General features: G+C 36.8%; 1 protein-coding gene across 1 annotated transcript; it reads left to right on the forward strand.

Annotated features, from left to right (window-relative positions):
* The first annotated feature begins 21,289 nt into the window (after positions 1–21,289).
* On the forward strand, positions 21,290–22,225 carry OR8B9 (olfactory receptor family 8 subfamily B member 9). The gene has a single exon (NM_001389062.1). The coding sequence runs from the start codon at positions 21,290–21,292 to the stop codon at positions 22,223–22,225; it is 936 nt and encodes a 311-aa protein (NP_001375991.1).
* Positions 22,226–22,601: the final 376 nt, after the last annotated feature.

The raw sequence follows: 22,601 nt of genomic DNA on the forward strand, positions 1-22,601 counted from the left end.
GGTCTTGGGTAGGACTCAAGAAATTTCTTTCCTAACATGTTCTCAGGTGATGCTGCTACTGTTGCTCTAGGAACCAACCATTGAGAACCACTGGTCTACTATCTTCTACGTAGCCATGCTGAACTATCTACTCAGTTCCTGGTTTTCTGACATGAAAACTCTGAGACTTTTGAGTTAGAGACATACTGATTTGTCTGATATGTGCATCTTATTTTCAATTTTTTTCATAATATACTTTGAATTCTAAACATGTTCCTTCTAAAAAGTAATGATTTAAAATTTTTCCTCAAATGTTTTTCTTTCTCCCTTTTTCCTTTTTGTGCAGTCTTCTCCCATACTCTCCATTTGGTTTTCTTCTCCATCTTGGGTTGGGTTTCTCATAAGACCCTGAGATGAAGTTGCATGTAGAAGTGATTTGTTAAAAAACATTACCAGCTAAACCCAGTTAAGAATGCAGAAGTGAGACGGAGGAAGACTGAGAAACTGTGCGACATCAAGCAAACTCTGATAATGAGCAACCCTGCCTCAAGCCCACAAGGAGTATTTGAAGACACTGTGTGATATGTCTCAGAATCGATCTGAGCAGGGCCAGGCATCTGGAGTTTTTGTAGCCTGACACATATCAGTCATGGGCTCAGGGGTACTCCAAGGATGCAACTGGGCTCTCCTGTGCAAGGGAATCAGGCTCTGTCATACTGAGTGTTGCTCTCAGGCAAATAAAAGCAGGTGCTAGCTGTTGGGAGTTTGTGATGGCATACTTGAAGCTGGCATGCATCAAAATGAGAACAGGATCTGAGAGGAGGTGGGTGAAACACTAACAAGTATTTGGTACACCTCCCAACTGGCAGAAGTATTTCTATGTTATTGGTGTGACATTAAGGAGGGAAAAGTTGCATCTGAATTGGCCATTTGTCATTTCTCTCCTGAGCTTTCTTCCTTTGGGAAATATTTTCTGCTCTTGATACATGATTATGAACAAAATCCATAACAGAGTATATCTGTCTTTATCTTTATACTCTCCGTTAGGGAAATTTTGGTTTTGTTCATTGTGAATAAATTATTCCCTCTCATAATGGAAGGGAAGAGGTCTGTTTTGCTGTTAGTGGCATCCTGACTTCTTCTGACCATTTTCTTCCCAGATATTTAGAGCTGGAGCCACCAATTCCGTCCCACTTATTCCAGTATTATTCTTTTTTTTAAATTTTTTATTTATTTATGATAGTCTTACAGAGAGAGAGAGAGAGAGAGAGAGAGGCAGAGACACAGACAGAGGGAGAAGCAAGCTCCATGCACCAGGAGCCCGACGTGGGATTCGATCCCGGGTCTCCAGGATCGCTCCCTGGGCCAAAGGCAGGCGCCAAACCGCTGCGCCACCCAGGGATCCCTTCCCAGTATTATTCTGACACAAAACTGGCAGTTCTTCAACAATCCTCAACCTCCTGGAGGGTACTGGCAACTCTTTGGGGCTCCCAACTGACACCAAATGAAGAGGGTATTGGGAGCTTCTTGCTCTCCTGTCGTGTGTCCCTGAAGATGCTTTGGAAGCAGAGATTCCAACATTCTATTATTTCTGACCACTTAGGCCTCAACTGTAGGGCTGCATAGCTGCCTCTGCTGGATATTTTCATTGTACTCTTTGTGTGTCCATTCTCTATGCTTGTCCATTCTGCTCTCTCCCTAGGGGTCTGATTGATATAGACTGCGCTAGCTGACTTTCTTGCTCTCTCTTATCAGCAAGCAGTGTGGAAAAGAAGAGTGAGGACTTGGTATTTATTCCTCTGGCCTCCTTTCTGTGGGAGTGCTGTGGGATGTATCCATTCGCCAAGAGTCACAGCGAAGTCTAGTGGCCCTTCCTACACAGCCCACTCTCTTTGTCACCAATTCAGGCCTAGAAATGGTAGTAGGGCCTCATTTATAGTCCTGGAATACTGCATAGTCTTTTCTGATTTTCCTAAATCCTATGCATATTTTGGAAATAGTTCCTGTTGTCTCTACCTAACCAAATTGAGTTTGTTCTTCCCTTGACGTCTTATGCACCCAGAGGGTTTAGCTGGTGGGCTATAGGACCAGTTTCTAAAACCTCACCTGGTCATCTCTGATCTACTCCACCCACCCACAGAACAGAATCACAAATGAAAGCCAAAGCAGTTACACATCTCTCTGTCCCTCCTTCACACAAGTAATGGCAAGTTGAGTGTCCTGTCTCTTCTCTGAACTCAGGAATGTTATTGCACATAGGAAGTGCTGATGAATTGTTCTGTAGCAGTGTCTACCCTTTCTCTTCTTGAAGTTACATAGCTCCCATTTTGTTTATTTGCTGAAAGTTTGCATAGAATAAACTGGGTCCAGGGAAACAGCTGGGCTGAAGGGTAACCAGTATTTGAGAAGTTGTAGTCTTCACATTTTGCAGTTGCTTTTTTTGAGATGATTTGAAAAATAAATATTTCAACAGTGAAACAGTTCTGAGCTATATTTATGGAACTTGGGAAGCAAGAATTTAACATATAACTATGCGCATATGTAAGATATGTAATTATATGTTTATTCACAAGAGAAAACCTGGTTTGAGCAATTGATTCCTCCCTTCTGTAAATGGCCAGTTTTCTTCGGCCAAAAAAGAGGTATCTCTAAAATGAGTACCTAGCTTTCCTTGCCCTAGAAGAGTAAAGAATGGGAAGAACCCTTTTTCTTTTATCCATATTCCTGCTCTTCTCTTCCATAGGAAGAGGAGTGGACTTATTACAGCAGAACCGAAGAGACTGAACTGGAATCACTGGTTAGTCCCTGTAGGTCTCCTTTTTTTTTTTTTTTTAATTATTTACTTATTTATTTATTTATTTATTTATTTATTTATTGGAGTTCAGTTTGCCAGCATAACACCCAGTGCTCATCCCGTCAAGTGCCCCCCTCAGTGCCCATCACCCAGTCACCCCAACCCCTTGCTCATCTCTCCTTCCACTACCCCTTGTTCATTTCCCAGAGTTAGGAGTCTCTCATGTGCTGTCACTCTCACTGATATTTTCACTCATTTTCTCTCCTTTCCCCTTTATTCCCTTTCACTATTTTTTATATTCCCCAAATGAATGAGACCATATAATGTTTGTCCTTCTCCTACTGACTTACTTCACTCAGCATAATATCCTCCAGTTCCATCCATGTCAAAGCAAATGGTGGGTATTTGTCATTTCTAATGGCTGAGTAATATTCCATTGTATACATAGACCACATCTTCTTTACCCATTCATCTTTTGATGGGCACCGATGCTCCTTCCACAGTGTGACTATTGTGGATATTGCTGCTTTAAACATAGGGGTGCAGGTGTCCCAGTTTTTCACTGCATCTGTATCTTTGGGGTAAATCCCCAGCAGTGCAATTGCTGGGTCATAAGGTAACTCTATTTTTAACTCTTTGAGGAACCTCCACACAGTTTTCCAGAGTGGCTGCACCAGCTCACATTCCCACCAACAGTGCAAGAGAGTTCCCCTTTCTCCACATCCTCTCCAACAGTTGTTGTTTCCTGCCGTGTTAATTTTCCCCATTCTCACTGGTGTGAGGTGGTATCTCATTGTGGTTTTGATTTGTATTTCCCTGATGGCAAGTGATGCAGAGTATTTTCTCATGTGCTTGTTGGCCATGTCTATGTCTTCTTTGGTAAAATTTCTGTTCATGTCTTCTGCCCATTTCATGATTGGCTTGTTTGTTTCTTTGCTGTTGAGTTTAAGAAGTTCTTTATAGAGTTTGGATACTAGTCCTTTATCTGATATGTCATTTGCAAATATCTTCTCCCATTCTGTAGGTTGTCTTTTAGGCCTCCTTTTTATAGGACTGGCCTGTCCTCTCGAGCAGTACTTGTCTCCTCTTCCATGTGTTTCATCCCCCTTAGTAGGGAAGGCTTGAGAGGTATATTTTCTCTGTGCCTGGGTTCATCAGACCTTTTGGGGAAGGAAGTGAGGAAAGGAGAGAATTCCATTGTGACTGTGGAGTTAAGTTTTATCTTCCAGTTAGCTATCAGTATTAAAGCTGATCTTTTGATCTTTTGTGAGGTTGCTGTGTTTCACATCTCAATTAATTCTCTACTGAAAGAGCACAGAGTAAGATGCGAGATTATCATCCTTAACAATGCAACAATCTCCTTTCCATACACTCAGTGATGTAGTCCATATCATCACTTGTGTTTGCCCAAATATGCAGGACTTTACTGGACTTCTAGGTTTTTGTTTTTCTGAATTGGTCTTCCTACAATGCCCTCCTCCACTCTATGCTATTAACCTACTTATTATTCATGACTCATTGCAATATATTTCTAGTATGTCATAAAGCTGATAACACATTTTCCTAGTAACAATGCAATAGTTACTAGGAAACTAGGAAATATTTTCCTAGTAACAATACAATAGTAATATATAATGGAGCATGACTTCCAAATGGAAATTCAAAGTAAAATAAATTAAAGATATGGCTATTAATCTGTTATAAAAGCAAAAAGGAACCATATACTAAAAATATAATTACTATACATCAAAAACTAATTCTCTAATTTTATAAAATGGGCAATGAACTACTTTCTGAACTGATTAACTAAGGAAACTTAACAGGTGGTTAAGTGCAATAATGGAAAAATGGATATCTTTGAATGGACTAAAAATGAACCTCATAATATTAACCGTTTAAAACATAAGTGTATGTTAGATGTGTATTAACTAACAATAATGTCATTAGCTTTAGAACTATAAAAATAATTTGGAGATGCACTGACAGCCTTTATTATTCTATAAATTTGCCTAGAAAATCTGAAGTAATAATATAATCAACAGACATCTCTGTAGTATGTAAGCCATTATATATTTCTTCTATTTTCATTAGAACAGCATAACCTAGTATATTCTTTTAAGAAATAACTACTGTCATAAGATGAAATGGGGAAATAGTTGTATATTAATACAAAGAAATAATACACACAAAACCCCCAAAGTATTACTCCACAAAACAACATAAATGAATCCATTTCCTGACATAATGATGAGCAAAATAAACCAGAAAACAAAACATGCAAGGTTTAAGAACAGGCAAGAGCTCCTGTTCTTCAAGAAAGAAGTCAGAATATGGTAACTTCTTGGGTATAGAGTGTTGTTGACTGGAGAACAGCATGAGGGAAATTTCTAGGATGTCAGAAATGTTCTGTATCTTTTTCTGAGTAGTGATTACAGATTGTGTTGAACTGAAGGTTTCTGCACTTTATGTATGTTATACATAGTATAAGATAAAGAAAAGCATGTGTGTTAGAAACAGACTCTTAATTATAAAGAACAAACTGATGGTTACCAGAATGGAAGTAGGCGGGGGGATGGGTAAAATAGGTGATTGAGGTTAAGGAGCGCACTTGTGATGAGCATTGGGTGTTGTATGGAAGTATTGACACTACATTGTATATCTGAACTAATATGACACTGTATGTTAACTAACTGGAATTTGAATAAAAGCGGATTTTTAGGGCAGCCCGGGTGGCTCAGCAGTTTAACGCTGCCTTCAGCCCAGGGTGTGATCCTGGAGACCCGGGATTGAGTCCCACATCAGGCTTCCTGCATGGAGCCTGCTTCTCCCTCTGTGTCTCTGCCTCTCTCTCTCTCTCTCTCTCTGTGTCTCTCATGAATAAATAAATAAAATCTTTAAAAAAAAACCCCAAACCCCGGATTTTTAAAAAAGTAATTCTGGGTATAATGGACTTTGACCTTACTAGATGACACCCCTGAATAATAATAATAATAAAAAATAATAATAATAATATCTAGATACAATTAAGGAAAAGCAAAACAACTACCTGAAGCTGTTGTAAAGTGAAGAGAAGCTGACCTGGTAGGGAATAAACACTCAGTTGGAGGAGGGAAGATAGGGAACAATACCCTGATACAGTTTGGGGAATTATGGAAACAAATGAATCAGAGGAGTCCTCAAAGTAGATTCCCCTGACCCTAAAACATGCATGTACAGAATAGACTCAAAGCTCAGACAAAGCCAAAATACGTGAAATGGTATTAGAGATACTGCCCAAGAAGCAGAGTATGTATTTCAAGTCCAGACAAAAAAATACCTGATAAAAGAAGGGAAATAAAATGCATCAGGGGAAAAAATAACTGAAAAATAACAGAATCTAGAATCTCCACTTAACATTCATAATGTCCAGGATACAAACCAAAATTACCTGACATAGAATTAAGAAAACTGAAAACTTTCTCAAGTAAAAATCAATTGTATCAGATCCACAAGATGAACAAGATATTGTAGCTAACAGATAAGAATTTTAAAGCAGTTCCTATCTCTGTCCTCAATAAGGTAAAACAGATTACGTTTTCAATAAATGATAATCTTAGATGAGGAATGATAAATCTCAACTTATAAAGTGAAACACTGAATACTAACACTATGTAGAACATATAAGTTCTACAATGGAAAAATACAATTTCCCAATGACAAAATGGATGTACTTGACAACTAAATGGACATCACAGAAGACAAAGTAAACTTGAAGACTGACCAAGAGAAATTACTGAAGGTAAAACACAGAGAAAAATGCTGAGTAATATGAACAAAGTCTCAGAGGCTTATTAGAATTTACCAAATGGTAAAACATGTTTGTTTGTAATATTTAAAAGAGAAAAAAGAAATAATGAGACACAAAAAATATCTGAAGAAATAATCCTTTAAATTTCCCTAATTTGATAAAAGACAGACATTTTTAGGTCTAAGATGCTAAGTGAATACCAAACAGAAGTAATATAAAGAAGCTCATATAAAGGCAAATCATAGTAAAACTATTTAAGTCAAAGATGAAGAATCATAAAAATCAGCAAAAGGAAACCAAAGTATTGCATATAGAGTACATTGGCTAATTTCTCATCAGAAAGCCCAAAGAGAGTATAGCAACAACTTTAAAGTGCTAAGAACAACAACAACAAACACACTGTCAACCCAGAATTCTATATTTAGCAAAAACACTCAAGAATGAAAGTGAAATAAGGACATTTTTAGATAAGAGGAAAATAGAAAAGCTGCAATGTAAGAAATGATGAAAGAAATTCTTCAAGCTGAAGGAAAATATCAGTTGAAAACTTGGATCCTTAAACAAAAAGAAGAAAAGAATAAAAATAAGAACACCCCAAATGGAAAATATCTGAAAAATAACTGGTTATATACCCAAAAGAACTGAAAATAGGATCTTAAACAGTCACACTCCTGCGTTCACTTCAGTGTTATTCACAATAATCAAGAGGTAGAAGTATGGAAGTGTCCATCAACAGTATATCCATCAGTTGAATGGATAAAGAACATGGGCTATAGCCATTAAGCAGAACATTATTCAGCCTTAAAAAAGAAGAAAATGCTGTCACATGGATGAACGCTGAGGATATTAGGCAAAGTGAAATAAGCCAGTCACAAAAGACAAATGTTGCATGATTCCACTTACATGAGGTATTCAAAGTAGCTAAACTCTTAGAAACATAATGTAGAAGAGTGGTTGCCAGAGGGTCTGGGGGAAAAGGGAAAGGGGAGTTATTTTCCTTTTTTTGGGGGGGGGGGGAGTTATTTTCCAAAGGATATAGAGTTTTGCAAGATGAAGAAAGTTCTAGAGATCTATTGCACAAAAATGTGCACAGTTAACACTATACTGTACACTTAATGGTTAAGATAGCAAATTTTATATGTTTTTTGACCACAATAAAAAAGATTATTTTTATTTATATGACTTTTTCTCGACTTTAGAAATCACATACTGTTTAAATAAAACTATAACATTTCATTGTGGGATTTATAATATATGTAGATGCACTTTGTATGTTTATCAAATTGTAAAAATATATATTTTAAATAAAATTTTATACATTATATATTTGTATATAAATATATAGTTATGTAATATACACTTACAACATTATATATTAAAATGATGCACATTATATATAAAATCAAGTGTTTTGTGTAAAACCAAATTGTAGGGGATCCCTGGGTGGCTCAACAGTTTAGCACCTGCCTTTGGCCCAGGGCATGATCCTGGAGTCTCCGATCGATTCCTTCATCGGGCTCCCGGCATGGAGCCTGCTTCTCCCTCTCCTGTGTCTCTGCCTCTGTCTCTCTTTATGTCTATCATGAACAAATAAAAATCTTTAAAAAGAATAAATAAAACCAAATTGTAAAAAATATTCAAATAAAATTCAGGGAAAGAGAAACAGGTGCAAAAAACACAGGAGGAAGCAGAAAACAAATTAAAATGAGGGGACCAGACTCAAACATATCAATAATTACATTAAACTTTAATTAAACTTTCCAATTAATAAGAAGTGATTGCTTTTTGTATTGTAAACAAATAAATAAAACAATAAGACCTAGCTATATGCTATCGACAAGTGACACATTTTTTTAAAGATTTTTTTTTAGGGGTCCCTGGGTGGCGCAGTGGTTTGGCGCCTGCCTTTGGCCCAGGGCGTGATCCTGGAGACCCAGGATCGAGTCCCACGTCAGGCTTCCTGCATGGAGCCTGCTTCTCCCTCTGCCTGTGTCTCTGCCTCTCTCTCTCTCTCTCTGTCTTTCATGAATAAATAAATAAAATCTTTAAAAAGATTGAGAGAGAGAGGCAGAGACACAGGCAGAGGGAGAAGCAGGCTCCATGTAGGGACCCCGATGTGGGACTCGATCCAGGGTCTCCAGGATCAGGCCTTGGGCTAAAGGCAGGTGCTAAACCACTGAGCCACTGGGGCTGCCCAACAAGGGACACTTTTTATAAAGACACAGAAAGGCAAAAGTAAATGAATGAAAAAACAAATGCCATAAAGAGGAAGCAGAAAATGCTGGATTAGTTATATTAATTTTAGATAAAATAGATTTTTAAAAGATAATGACAAAAGGAACAGTGCATTAGGGAATCATGGTATATATATCATGATTCCCTAATGCTATATATATATACATATATATATGTATATATATAATGCAATATATATATATATATATCTCCCCAAAACAGAATTTCAAAATCTATGAAACAAAATTTGACAGAATTAAAGGGAAAAAATATATATAATTCTACTATCATAATTAGCATCTCTCACAGAAATTGACAGAAAAACTAAACATAAATGATTTTATCCACAATCTGCCGAGTACTTACCAACCACGCATAACTGACAATTTGTACACCCAACAATGGCAGAAGACATCATTTTTTAAAAATTCATTTATTATGTTTGCAATAATAGTCTACACAGCATTAAACAAATTTCAGTAGATTTTTTAAAGTTGAAAATCATGCTGCCAATCTACTCCATGGTATTGCTGTGTCTACATCCATTTTGTTTGACCAAACAGCCTGTAGACACCTTAAATTGACACTATCCCCTCATGCAAGTATATGCCTTAAATAGAGGTCTACAGAGTCACCAAGCAAATGTAAGTTCCTGTTATGACTTTCCCAACAGCCCTTGTGAGGAATCAGCTGCCCAGCCTCCCCAGGGCCTTCTCCTAATGTGCCTTAAAATAAGACCCCCTATGGAGCTTTCCAAAATCCCATTCTTTTAGTTTAAACTGAGCAATCTGGCTTGTCTGGGATCCCCAAAGCAATGTACCACGGATCCTAATAAAGGTATGCATGGGTCATAATGCTCTGTCTGTAATCTGCCTTGACCTTCCCATGTGGCCCTGCAAGGATCTGTGAGTAATAAACTTTATTTCAACTTCTCCTGTGATCTGTTATTGAACCTCATAATCTGGCATTCTGTGTTCCACTTAACAAAAGTTAATTTAACAAAGTCAACAATACAGAATATGTTCTTTGACCACAATGGAATTAGATTAGAAATTCGCAGCATAAGATAATAAAGAAACTCCTTAAACCACAATGAGATATCACTTCACATGAATCACAATGGCTAAAATTAACAGGTCAGAAAACAACAAATGTTTGGTGCAGATGCTGAGAAAGGGGAACCTGCTCCCACTGTTGGTGGGCATGCAAGGTGGTACAGCCAGCCACTGTGGAAAACAATGTGGAAGTTCCTCAAGAAGTTAAAATAGAGGCAGCCATGGTGGCTTAGTGGTTTAGCGCCGCCTTCAGCCTAGGATGTGATCCTGGAGACCCAGGATTGAGTCTCACGTCAGGCTCCCTGCGTGGAGCCTGCTTCTCCCTCTGCTTTTGTCCCCCCCTCTCTCTCTCTCTGTGTCTCTCATGACTATAAATAAATAAAAATTTAAAAAAGTTAAAATAGAACTACCCTGTGACCCAGCAATTGTACTACTAGGTATTGCCCCAAAGATACAAACATAATGATCTGAAGGGGCACATGCACCCCAATGTTTATAGCAGCAATGTCCACAATAGCCAAACTATGTAAAGAGCTGAGACATACATCGACAGATGAATGATAAAGAAGATGTGATACATATATACATATATAATGGAATATTATTCAGCCACCAGAAAGGAGGAATACTTACCATTTACATTAATGTGGATGTAACTGGAGGGTTCCATTCTCCTTATACTGAGGTTCCATCCTTATAGTGAGTGAAATAAGCCAGAGACAATTATCATATAGTTTCACTTATATGTGGAATATAAGAAATATTTCAGAGGATCATAGGGGATGGGAGGGGAAACTGAATGGGAAGTCATCAGAGAGGGAGACAAACCACGAGAGTCTCTTTACTTTAGGAAACAAACAGAGGGTTGCTGGAGGGGAGGTAGGTAGGGATATGGTGTAATTGAGTGATGGGCATCAATGAGGGCATGTGATATGATGAACACTGGGTGTTGTATGCAACTGATGAATTATTGAGCTTTACATTTGAAACTAATGATGTGCTATATGTTGGATAATTTAAACAAAAAACAAAAAAATTTAAAAAGGAAACCTCTTAAATTTTAGAAATCAAACAATGTATTTCTACATAATAATTAGATATAAAAGGATACATCATGAGCACAGTTGGGAAATTTTTAGAGTTGAATCATGAAAATACATATATCAAAATTTAGAAGCAGTTAAGTAGTGAATAGAGGGAACTCTATAGCTTAAATGTCAACATAAGAAAAGAAAATAGTAAGTAAATCTAAATTTCTGCTACCTTGAAAAATTAAAAAAAGGAGTCCAAATTAAACCTAAAAGTGGAAAGAAGGAAATGAAAAAGATAAGAACAGAAGTCAATGAAACAGAAACCAGAAAACCAGTGGAGAAAAATAAATATAACCAAAAGCTGTCCTTTGAAGTGATCAATAATAAAATTGGTAAATATATAGCCATACTAATCAAGAAAAATCATAGAAAAAAAGAAAAATAATAGTGAAGACACACGTTACCGAATAGGGAATGAAAGTGGAGATATCAATGAGATTCTACACACACTAAAGAATCATAAACATAAAGGGTTATCATATTGTGCCATTAAATTAGACAAAGTAGAGGAAGAAATTTGTCTTGAGAAAGACAAAATTACCAAGACTGACCAAATGAAGAAACAGAAAATATGAGTAGCTTAGTAACTATTAAAGAAATTGAATTTTAATAGAAATTTTTCCCACAATGAAACTTGAAGCCAAGCTTGTTCATAAGTTAATTTTATCAAACACTTAAATAGAAATAATTCTCCAATTGTACACAAGGGCTTTCAGAGGAGAGAGGAGGGACTACTTCCCAAATCTCTTAGGAGGCCTTTATTACCTAACCTGACAAAGATATCACAAGGAAACACAGATCAGTATTCCTTGTAAACAAAGATTTAAAAACCCTTAATAAAATAAAACATTAACAATTTGAATCCAACATGTGTAAAAGCATAATATATCATGATAAAGTTTATTCTTGGATTGTATATTTGATTTTACATCTTGACAGCAAAAATGTAATTCATCATATTAATAGGAAAAAGGAGAAAAACCATATAACATTTTTAAAAGGCAGCGAAAAAGCATTCAAAAAATTCAATACCCTTTCATGATATAAAATTTCAGCAATGGGCCATTCTCACTGGATTCAGGCATCTCTGAAAAATATATGGCTGACATCATATTTAGTATGAAAGACTCAATTTCTTCTAAGTTCAGAAATAAGATAAACATATCTAAACTCTTCATTTCTTTTTTGCATTGTACTAAGTTCTAACTTGTACAATAAGGCAAGAAACAAATAATTAATGAACATATCAGAAATGAAATAAATCTATTCTTATCTGTGGGTGACATAATCATGTATGTATAAAACATTAAAGAATTGACAAAACAAACAAACAAACAAACAAAAAAAAAGAATTGACAAAAAAGCAATAGAACTAGTGAATGAGTTTCATAAAGTCTCAAGATTTAAGATCCATATACAAAAATCAACTATATTTCTATAAATTAGTAATAAATAATTAGAAAATGAAATTGTAAAAATTCCAATTATTAGTATTAAAAATACTAAGGAATACATTTAACAAAAGACCTCCACAAATAAAACATTGCAAAGGAAAAATAAAGAAGAATGAATGGATAGTTATACAATGTACATGGACTAGAAAACTCAATGATGGCAATCCTCACCAAATTAATCTGCAGGTTTGATGCAATCTCAATTAAAATCCTAACAGCCTTTTTTTAAAAGAAAGAAATTGATAAGTTTATTTCAAAATTTATATGAAAAGATCTAGTATAATGAAAAAGATTTTGAAGAAGAAGAACAAAGTTGGATTGAAACTACTTGACTTTAGGACTTATTATACAGTTATAATAATTAAGTAGTAGACATAAAGATCAATGGAAAAGGATAGAATCTAAAATGGACCCATATATATATAGTCGTTTGATTTTGACAAAGGTATAAGGGTAATTCAATGAAGAGACACTGTTTTCAACAAACAGATGGTGCTGGCATAACTAGACATCAATATGGGGGAAAAAATGAACCTCAGCCTTTATATTATCATTTGCATAAATGAACTTAAAACGGATCATTGTCTTAAATGTAAAAGCTAAAGCTTTTAAATTTTTAGAAGAAAATATAGGAGAAATTCTTTCTCATAGCAAGTTAGGCAAAAATTTCCTGAATGTAAAAAAAAAAAAAAGAGTAAGAAAAACATTATAAAATGGAGTTCATTAAGATCATTATGGTCACCCTTACCTGACCTCTTAAGAAGCTAGAGTCCCTTCTTGTGAAACTGATCATTTCAAGAGGAAAGAATGAGACCTAAAGAATAGAAGTTACTTAACAATACAGCCCACATCAACCACTAGAGTGAAATCCCCTTTGCGGATCTGTCTGGTCAAAGTACACTCATATTCTATCAGTTAAGGACACTTCTAGTTTCAAGAAGAGGGTCAAGGATCACTGGGCAGTAAAATAACATTGCAACATTAAAACAGATTTATATGAGTTAGAGAAAGTCATGATGCAATTGCTGTACCACATGATTCTGTTTTTTGTGGGTCCTTCTAATTAATATATATACTAAGAAAAAGCTTGTTTCTATATTTTTTATTGAAAACTTATGGAAATGATAATAGTTTAAGCTGATCTTTCTCACATTTTTGGGGTCCTTTCCTGGTTGGTCTCCAAAGTACAGCTCCAGACAACAGCTTTTCAAAATGCGGACTACAATTCAGAAGTGGACCATGGCAGCAACTCACTGGCATGGAAACTCTTTGGTAAATGTCATGGACATCAACAACAGTGGGAAATACAAAGTTTTGGACTTGACCATCAGATCCCGGGAATGTACTGGACACAATCTCTTGAGGTAGGACCCCTGTGGAAGCAGTGGGGAACCTGTGAGCATGTGCTCTGCAGTTGTGTGTGCAAGTGATAATGATATTGTTGTGTGGGCATGCATAGCTGTCCCAATGGAGTCCCAGGATAAGCAGAGTGAGGACACAATGGATTCAGACAGCTGGCTCTGAGCCGGGAGTGTTTGCAGTTCCAGCCTTTGGAGTATCTGTGCTAGGAGCAAGAGATGATTTTGTAAATAACATGCCAGGGTACTGGCAATTACAGGGATGCTTGCCTTTGACTGTGGATGTGACTCAAATGGTGATCATGTCAAGCTGCTTTCCCTAAGTAGGTGGAACCCTGTGGCTTTACACTGTCCTTATATTAATGAGGAGTGTGTATAGAGGCGGGAGGGACTAAGGAGGGAGAGAGAGAGGCTTTCATTTAATCAGTATTGAATTCAGTTTCAGTTTATTTAAATGTATCGAATATCTTCATTTTGTTGTTTGGGCGGGATTGGAGGCTCAAGACTTGACTAGGATTGTTACAGCACAGTCTTTATCTCCATGATAGATCCAATTCTCATTCCTGATTTATTCCTCTAAAATTCTCTGCATTTGTTGTTAAATTTTGCTCTCCACCACGTCTTTTTCTGAAATGCTTCAATTACATTACAATTACTTTTGAAACTCCCAGAATCCTCTAGAAAAGTTGGAAAGTGCATGAAATGGTAAAGCAGTGGAAAGATCATAAACTTTGAAATCAGAAGGTAAAAGACTTCCATCAGTGCACTGATATGCTAATTTCCTACTATGTGCAGGTCATATATATATATATATATATATATATATATTCCAATTTTATTTTCTGTAGTGTGTGAAAATGATACAAGGTTTGTGAGGATTAATGAAGACATAATGTGTGTGAAGGGGTTTTGTAAACTATAGAATGCAGTATAAATGACAGTTCTTGCTTTAAGTGTAGGCCTAGTCAGTTTGAAGAATGGAGAAGGAGCCACTAGAAGAATATGAAGTAGATATAAAAGACTTCATAGTTCATAATTACATTGACATGGAATTGTAGAATAGGCAAAAATATAGTGATAGCAGATGAAATGATTGTCTGGGCCTAGAAAATGGGGTGAGGAGTTTGTCTTCAAAGAGGCAGGAGAGAGCTTTTTTGGAGTGATAGAAACATTATATATCTTCATTGTGTTATTGTTTACACAACTGTATATATTTACTAAAATTCATTGAACTTTAGGCTTAAAATGGGTGAACTTTATTATGTAGACCAATAATAAAATATTAAAATAGGTGTGGCAGATATTAAAGTTGATGAATTGTCTCAAAGTTTGAAAAATGCTAAAGGAAAAAAGAGGAGGATAACTCCAATATCTGAATAATAATAATTCTAGAAAGAAATAACAAAAAAAATTGTGTGGGAAGACAATTATCAATAAAGAGTATGAGAAATATTTCCAGAACTAGAAGATTTGTATTGCTAGATCAAAGGAACACTCTGAAAGAAAATAAACATACCATGAATATTATTGTGGATTTGAGAACATTGTGGATGAAGGTCTTAAGAGTTTTGAGAGAGAGAGAGAAAGAAAGAGAGAGAGACGTGGTGGCAGGATGGGGTGGGATAGGGAGGTGGACAAGATAGAGATAGAGAGAGAATCACATAATATATAAAAGAACAGAAATGAGAATGCTACTGGACTTGTCACAGACACTGATGCTGGGATCTAGGAAAGAGGGGATCTAACACAAGAGAGCAGCATAGGGAATTCCAGGCTGATGGCCATACACTGGGTCTAAAAGGCAATCATTCCAGATACATATAGAGGGTGCAAACCTCCAGGGAAAAAAGGAAATTGACAGATAGTCCCATATGTTTGAACATTTGGAAATTAATATTGATGGGTATTTGATAGATACTATGCAGCATGTGAAAATATGAAGGAGAGATACATGGCATTGGGACGTTATCAATTCCAGGAAAAATTTCAGATAGTACAAATAGGAAACATAATTAAAATATAGTATTTGGCTGATTATTTATATAGTGATGGTTATTTGCATAGTTCTCATAATGTGGACATTAAGTATTGAGAATGAAAAATTATAATGTAACTGAATGGACATGAGCACGAACTGGGGTGGGAGAGTGTTAGAGAAGAATCCACATATATTTTAAGTGAAAATAATAAATTCCACAAATATTTATTGATAACTATTATAAAGCTAGGCCCCATTATTTACTGATCCATGAATAAATGTCTAAAATAGAGGATCCCTTCACTATGAAAGGGTTTGAATCTTTGTCAATTATATTCTTTGCATCTGGGACTTGCTGTCCATATCCACTTACAGTTACAATGGCGCAAAAACACCAGAGAGCATCCAAATGGAATATCTGGGTTCTACACATGGTCCTTTATGCCCCCATGAGTGAAGGCAGCCCTACTTCTCTTGCTGATTAGGATCAATTATTTTTGCCAGGATGGTGAATCCACTTGTCTGCTGGTTGCAGGCATGAGGAGTCCTCAGTGCCCTGGAGGCAGCCATAACTTAGAGTTTTTTGGGGACCCTTGTGTCCTCTGGCATTTTGTCATCTAGACTAAAATCTAACTCCTGATGCTCCCCATTCTTTAGTTATTCCTGCCTTCTTACTCATGGTTCCATAGGAAACCAAAATTTTAGTCAAATTTGATTTGTGGTTCTTTCTTTCCTTCTCTCTCAAACCACAGAGATATTAAATCCCGATCTTATCTCTTGACACTATTTTTACTTTAAAAAGTTTAACTGATGTTCCTGTTTTTATTCTCTCCCTGTTTTAGATAATCCTGAATAGTAGGGCAGTCTAAAATATCTTTTTCATGCCAGGGTGTAGATTTGAATGATGATGATGATAGCAACAACATAATAATTATTATGCCTTTTATGTTTCAGTAATGGAAATGGCACCATTTATGATTATTATCCCCATTTTAAAATAAATAATTTGAAGCTTAGGAGAGGCTAAACTAAGTTTCCAAGGCTACACCGCTAGTAGGTAGCTAGGAATTGTAGAGGTTGGTTTGATTCTGTATAGAATATCTCATTTAACTAGAATATATTTCATAGTGAAAGAATCTGCTTCTACTAAATTTTCTGGGAAAACATATGTAAATTAGGACCAATCCAAATGAACTAGGACTTATGATACCCCATTAATATCACCCTCTACTTCCTCTCCAATAAAGGAATGGGAAGGCTAGGCAGATGTCTGTTTTGGGGCCAAAAAAGATGTGCTAAATTTTATATTTGTTGAGTTCAGGGTGACAACAGGATGGCATTTTAATAAAGAATTTGTATACATAAGACAGGGAATTCACAGCAATGTGAAAACTAAATGTGAGAGCTAACCATACCGACGACGTTGTTGAAGTCATGAATGAGCTCACCAAACATTTAAGAAAGAAGAGGTCCAGAGACTTGAGAAGTGAACCCTAGAAAATTTGAAACATGAGGGCAATAAGGTGATAGAATAGGAGATGCCTCTACTAAACTATAAATTTCTTTACAGCAAGAACCATTTCTTTTGAATCCCTGTACATAGTATTTAATATGCCAAACACACAGAGTAAGAACTAATTCAACATTAAGTATAATATAGATCATATGACTTCTTTTTTAGGGGGAGGGAGGAGCATAAGGAGAAGGAGAAAGAGAATCTTAAGCAGGCTCCATGCCCAATGCAGAGCGCAATGCGGAACTTGATCACACAAACCCTGAGATCATGACCCAAGTCAAAAAAGAGTCAGATGCTTAACTGACAGAGCTACCCAGGTGCCCCTATATCATAGGACTTCTGAGAGATGAATTTAATTTTATGAGCATCTTGAGAGCCTAACTGAAGACACATTAAATGAAGACATTTCAGCTACCATCTTTTCTCTCTGGGCAGGCTCTCTAACTTTTTTGGTTGGAATTGTGGCTTATTCTTGTAGTTCTCTTGTGTGGAGTGAAGGGTACTGACCTCACACTACTCTGGTGCTGCCTGAAGGTTTACCAGACATATGAGGGCTAATGCATGTGCATGAGGTATATATACAAAGACACTGTATTATACATATTTTCCACATTAGTATGTTATAATCCATGTCTCACATATATTTTAGTGATAGCAATAAATAGAACAAGAAATCCATTATACAGAGATTCAAATTTTGGGAAGATAGTTCTGCAACAAAAGTAACTTAATCAAGAATATTTATTTCTGGGGTGCCTGGGTGACCCAGTTAAGCAACTGACTGATTTCAGTTCAGGTCATTATCCCTCGGTCCTGGGATCCAGCCCCTGTTGGGCTCCCTGCTGAGCAGGAAGCCTGCTTCTCCCTTTCCTGCTCCCCCTGCTTGTGCTCTCTCTGTCAAATAAATAAAATCTTAAAAAAAAGAATATTTATTTCTATGTTTCTTTCTGCTTGTATTAGAACAAGTCACTAGTAGAAATGACTTTGTAGCAGCCCCAGTTCACTTGAAATAAAATCTAGATGCATTTGAAATGAAATTCCCATGGAAACCACCTTTGAGGTGACAAAAATCTCAGAAGTTTTCCTGGTGTTGCATCATGCATTCAAGAACCCTCTAAGATTTCTAGAGGAAAGTGAACATTTAATTAACCCCTAAGGTCTTCATTGCCTTTAGGTCTAAGGAGAGTTTAACTGTAGTGCTTATTTTAATTTTTTGATAATAGATTGCTTTTTCTGTTTCTTGAATGTGTAGTGGGATTGAGAAAAGGGATTGGGATTCATTAGAGTTGCTCTAGGCCACGGAAATTTCTCACGTAAACACACAGATGAGGGACCATTATTATTGAGTCTTAGCTGAGGGGAAGCAAGTCCTCACTGATGCGTGTTCTCACATAAACACACAGAGGGTGTGTATAGTGGTTTTAGTTGGCTCTGCCTGAGGAAGATGGACTTCTCTGCCTTTGTGTTTTGATTTCTTAACTTCTCCAAGAGGACTTCATCCCTTAACTATGAGCAAAAACGGAACTCATCTGCTAACACTTGAATTTATCCAAAAGAGACATTTTTGGATGGAAAATTTGCTATACTTATATATAAAGCCCCTGGAAAAATTGCTGCACAAAGTTTTATTAGTCTTTATATCAGTCTTAGTTAATAATTTATATTGCATGACTTGTGATTGTCTAAAACCTCAGCAAGATCTCTTGGCCCTCTATCTTGTTACTACCATCAGAATTTCCTCCCTCAGATCAAGTAATCTGGGTTAACATATTGCATTTACAGTGCAGTATAAAAATGTGATGCTGTAGAAAGGTGCTGGATTGAGTCATGAATGTCCAGTGTTTTATTAGAGTAACTAATCGTACCAAGCAAACACTTTTTAGGTCTCTTTCAAAGTCAAAGTTATCACTTGAATGTCAGATTATTCTATTTTAAAACTGAATTCTGTAAACTTTGCCTTTGCTATCCTTATTCCTTGTATTCCTTTTCTTCATATAACTTTTCAAGTTACATATTTTACCTTTTTCTCTTTCTTCTTTCTTTCTTTCTTTCTTTCTTTCTTTCTTTCTTTCTTTCTTTCTTTCTTCTTTCTTTCTTTTCTTTCTTCTTTCTTTCTTTCTTTCTTTCTTTCTTTCTTTCTTTCTTTCTTTCTTCTTTCTTTTCTTTCTTCTTTCTTTCTTTCTTTCTTTCTTTCTTTCTTTCTTTCTTTCTTCTTTCTTTCTTTCTTTCTTTCTTTCTTTCTTTCTTTCTTTCTTTCATGTATTTTGTCTTTTCTCACTTGATTAAAAGCCCCACGAGGGCAGGAACCACTTTGTGTTTTTTCACCAAGACTTAGAAAAGTTTTAGGAATGGGATAGATATTCAATTGATAGGTGATAAAAGAAGGCCATCCTTGTTCAAAGTCTTTCATCAACTCCCCATAATCTGACATATTGATTGAAGACTCTGTTCTCTGCCTTTAGGTATTGATAGAAGTTGTTCTTAGTTATCTGACAAATATTTGTTTTTAATAGTCAAGCTTAAAATGAAGGGTTAAGTAGTGGAGAAAATTCAGAGAAAGTTTATTTTTAAGCGTGGAGAAGGATCAAATAATTATTGGGGGGATCCCTGGGTGGCTCAGTGGTTTGGCACCTGCCTTCGGCCCAGGGAGTCCCAGGATCGAATCCCACGTCGGGCTCCTTGAGTGGAGCCTGCTTCTCCCTCTCCTGTGTCTCTGCCTGTGTGTCTCTCATGAAAAAATAAGTAAAAATCTTAAAAAAATAATTCTTGGTATATATTGGATGTGACTGAGAAATAATGAATATCCTTCTCTAAAGTCTGATTCCCTTAATTTTACCTTTCTTGGTTTTAGCACTTCCTACATTCCCTTAAAGTTATATAAGTACTTGTTTTTATCTATAAAGACTCTCATGAGATCCTAGTAAGTAAAAATGGCTGCTTCAGAGATTTCATTGTCACTTAGAAGAAGGTAGCGTGCTTAGTGATTAAAACTAAGAAGTTAAAATTGGACGGAGTAGAGTTTGACTCAAGATTCTGGAACCTACTAGCATGTGTGCTCCTTACTTTAAAGGAGAGATTGATAGATCTAATCTATAGGGCTGTTGTGAGAAATAAAAAGGTATTAATTTTTTGTGCATTGCTTTAGAAACTTGGTTTTAGTACAAGGATGCTGGATCTATACTGTGTTTGGTACATAGTAAGCACTCAATACAAGGAGCAAGTACTATTTTTCCCATGAGACTTTGTTTTGAATTGTGCTTACAAAGATGTAACCAGAATGAAAGGTTAGGTCATTGAAAGCCACATCAAGCATTATCAAATGCATAAACAAACATTTCTTCTTCCTTAGGGAAGTGAGTCTCTGGAGCAGTGATCCTGAGGGAGTCCCTACAACTACGTCACGGAGATCTCTAATCCCAGAATAAAACTCTTTCATCTCCTGTTATCCATGGGCATTAGGAAAGGATGCTGTCTCATGCCTGGAATTTGGACAAGAGACTTGGGACAAAGCCACACTCAGAGATCAAGTTCTTGAGCTCAGCAAAACAATTAGAGGTTTTGATCCTCCAAGCAGAGGATCTGAGAGTAGAAGTAGCAGCAGAGGGTCTGAGCTCTGAGTTGTCACTTTCTGTTCACTGGGGCCATCTGAGTGTCCATGAAAGAGTTAGATGAGAGCCAATGGAGAAGAGCTCTGTGACTGCAAGCAGAAGCAGGGTTAGTGTCTGTCTGACCTGGTCTGTCCTATAGCAGAGGGGGTAAAAGCTCAAGCCCAGGAGCAAGATCACCCAAGTTCACCTTCTATTGTCACTCAGCAGCATCGGGACTTGTGCAAGTCCCTCAGGTTCAGTGTCTTCCTCTGTGAACTGGGGATAATCATAATGCCACATGGCACTTAGGACAGTGTCCATCCCATAGTTAGTACTCAGTGAACCTTCCCATCTGTGTCTTCTCCACATCCGCCCCCCTGCACTTGCATGGCGTGTAGCCTCTTTCTGTCTCAGTGATTTGTTTCTTTTTCCTTTACAGACCCTCCTAGAGGACAATGGCTGCAGATAACGCCTCCTCTGTGACAGAGTTTATCCTGGCAGGCTTAACAGATGAGCCGGAACTCCAGATGCCCCTCTTCTTCCTGTTCCTAGGTTTTTATGTGGTCACCGTGGTGGGGAACCTGGGCCTCATAACCCTGATTGGGCTGAATTCTCACCTTCATATTCCCATGTACTTCTTCCTCCTCAACTTGTCTTTCATTGATTTTAGTTATTCCACTACTCTCACTCCTAAAATGTTAATGGGTTTTGTCTCAAAGAGAAACATCATTTCCTATGCGGGGTGTGTGACTCAGTTTTTTTTCTTCTGTTTCTTTGTCTTTTCTGAATCCTATATCTTGTCAGCGATGGCATATGACCGCTATGTCGCCATCTGTAAACCACTGCTGTACACGGTCACCATGTCTCCTCAGGTGTGTTTACTCCTCATGTTGGGTGTTTATGGGATGGGGGTGTTTGGGGCTGTGACCCATATGGGAAACATCATGTTTATAACCTTTTGTGCTGACAACCTTGTCAATCACTATATGTGTGATATCATTCCCCTCCTTGAGCTCTCCTGCAACAGCTCTTACATAAATTTGCTGGTGGTCTTCATTGTTGTGACCATTGGCATTGGGGTGCCTATTGTGACCATTTTCATCTCTTATGGTTTCATTCTTTCTAGTATTCTCCACATTAGTTCAACTGAGGGCAGATCCAAAGCCTTCAGTACCTGCAGTTCCCATATAATTGTGGTATCTCTTTTCTTTGGATCAGGAGCTTTTATGTATCTCAAACCACCTTCTATTTTACCCCTTGACCAGGGGAAAGTGTCTTCCATATTCTATACTGCTGTGGTACCCATGTTCAACCCGCTGATTTATAGTCTGAGGAATAAGGATGTCAAAATTGCCCTGAAGAAAACATTAGGCAGAAAACTCTTCTCTTGAAATGATTGTGAAAGGAGATCCAAAGCTGTATTTATCAGAGTATTTCTTTTTTTTTTTTTCAGTGAAGGAAACAAACACTAGTATTTTTCTTATATACCTAGAGGAAAAATTTTAACTTGTTCTTAAGCATAAGTGTTCCCTCTGCTCTTTATTCTACCCTAAATATTCTAATCATTTTTGTTTTATGAAAATAGTTTCACAGTCATAGAGAGTTAGTCTTGAATAGGCCTAAGATATACTTTAACCTAGTCCTTCATGTTATGCATTACACACTGGAGACTCAGAAATACTTTGTAGGTTGTCCATGGGCACATATTTACCTCGTGCCAGAGCTGGGGCTCAAATCTAGGCCCTTGAAAACACTTTGCTCTTATTT

This window comes from Canis lupus, chromosome 5 (genome assembly GCF_011100685.1).
Source record: "Canis lupus familiaris isolate Mischka breed German Shepherd chromosome 5, alternate assembly UU_Cfam_GSD_1.0, whole genome shotgun sequence".
In the NCBI taxonomy this organism is placed as follows: domain Eukaryota; kingdom Metazoa; phylum Chordata; class Mammalia; order Carnivora; family Canidae; genus Canis; species Canis lupus.

Bases quoted from the DNA above. Each gene is read 5' to 3' on its own strand.
- OR8B9 (NM_001389062.1), top strand. From the start codon at position 21,290: ATGGCTGCAGATAACGCCTCCTCTGTGACAGAGTTTATCCTGGCAGGC.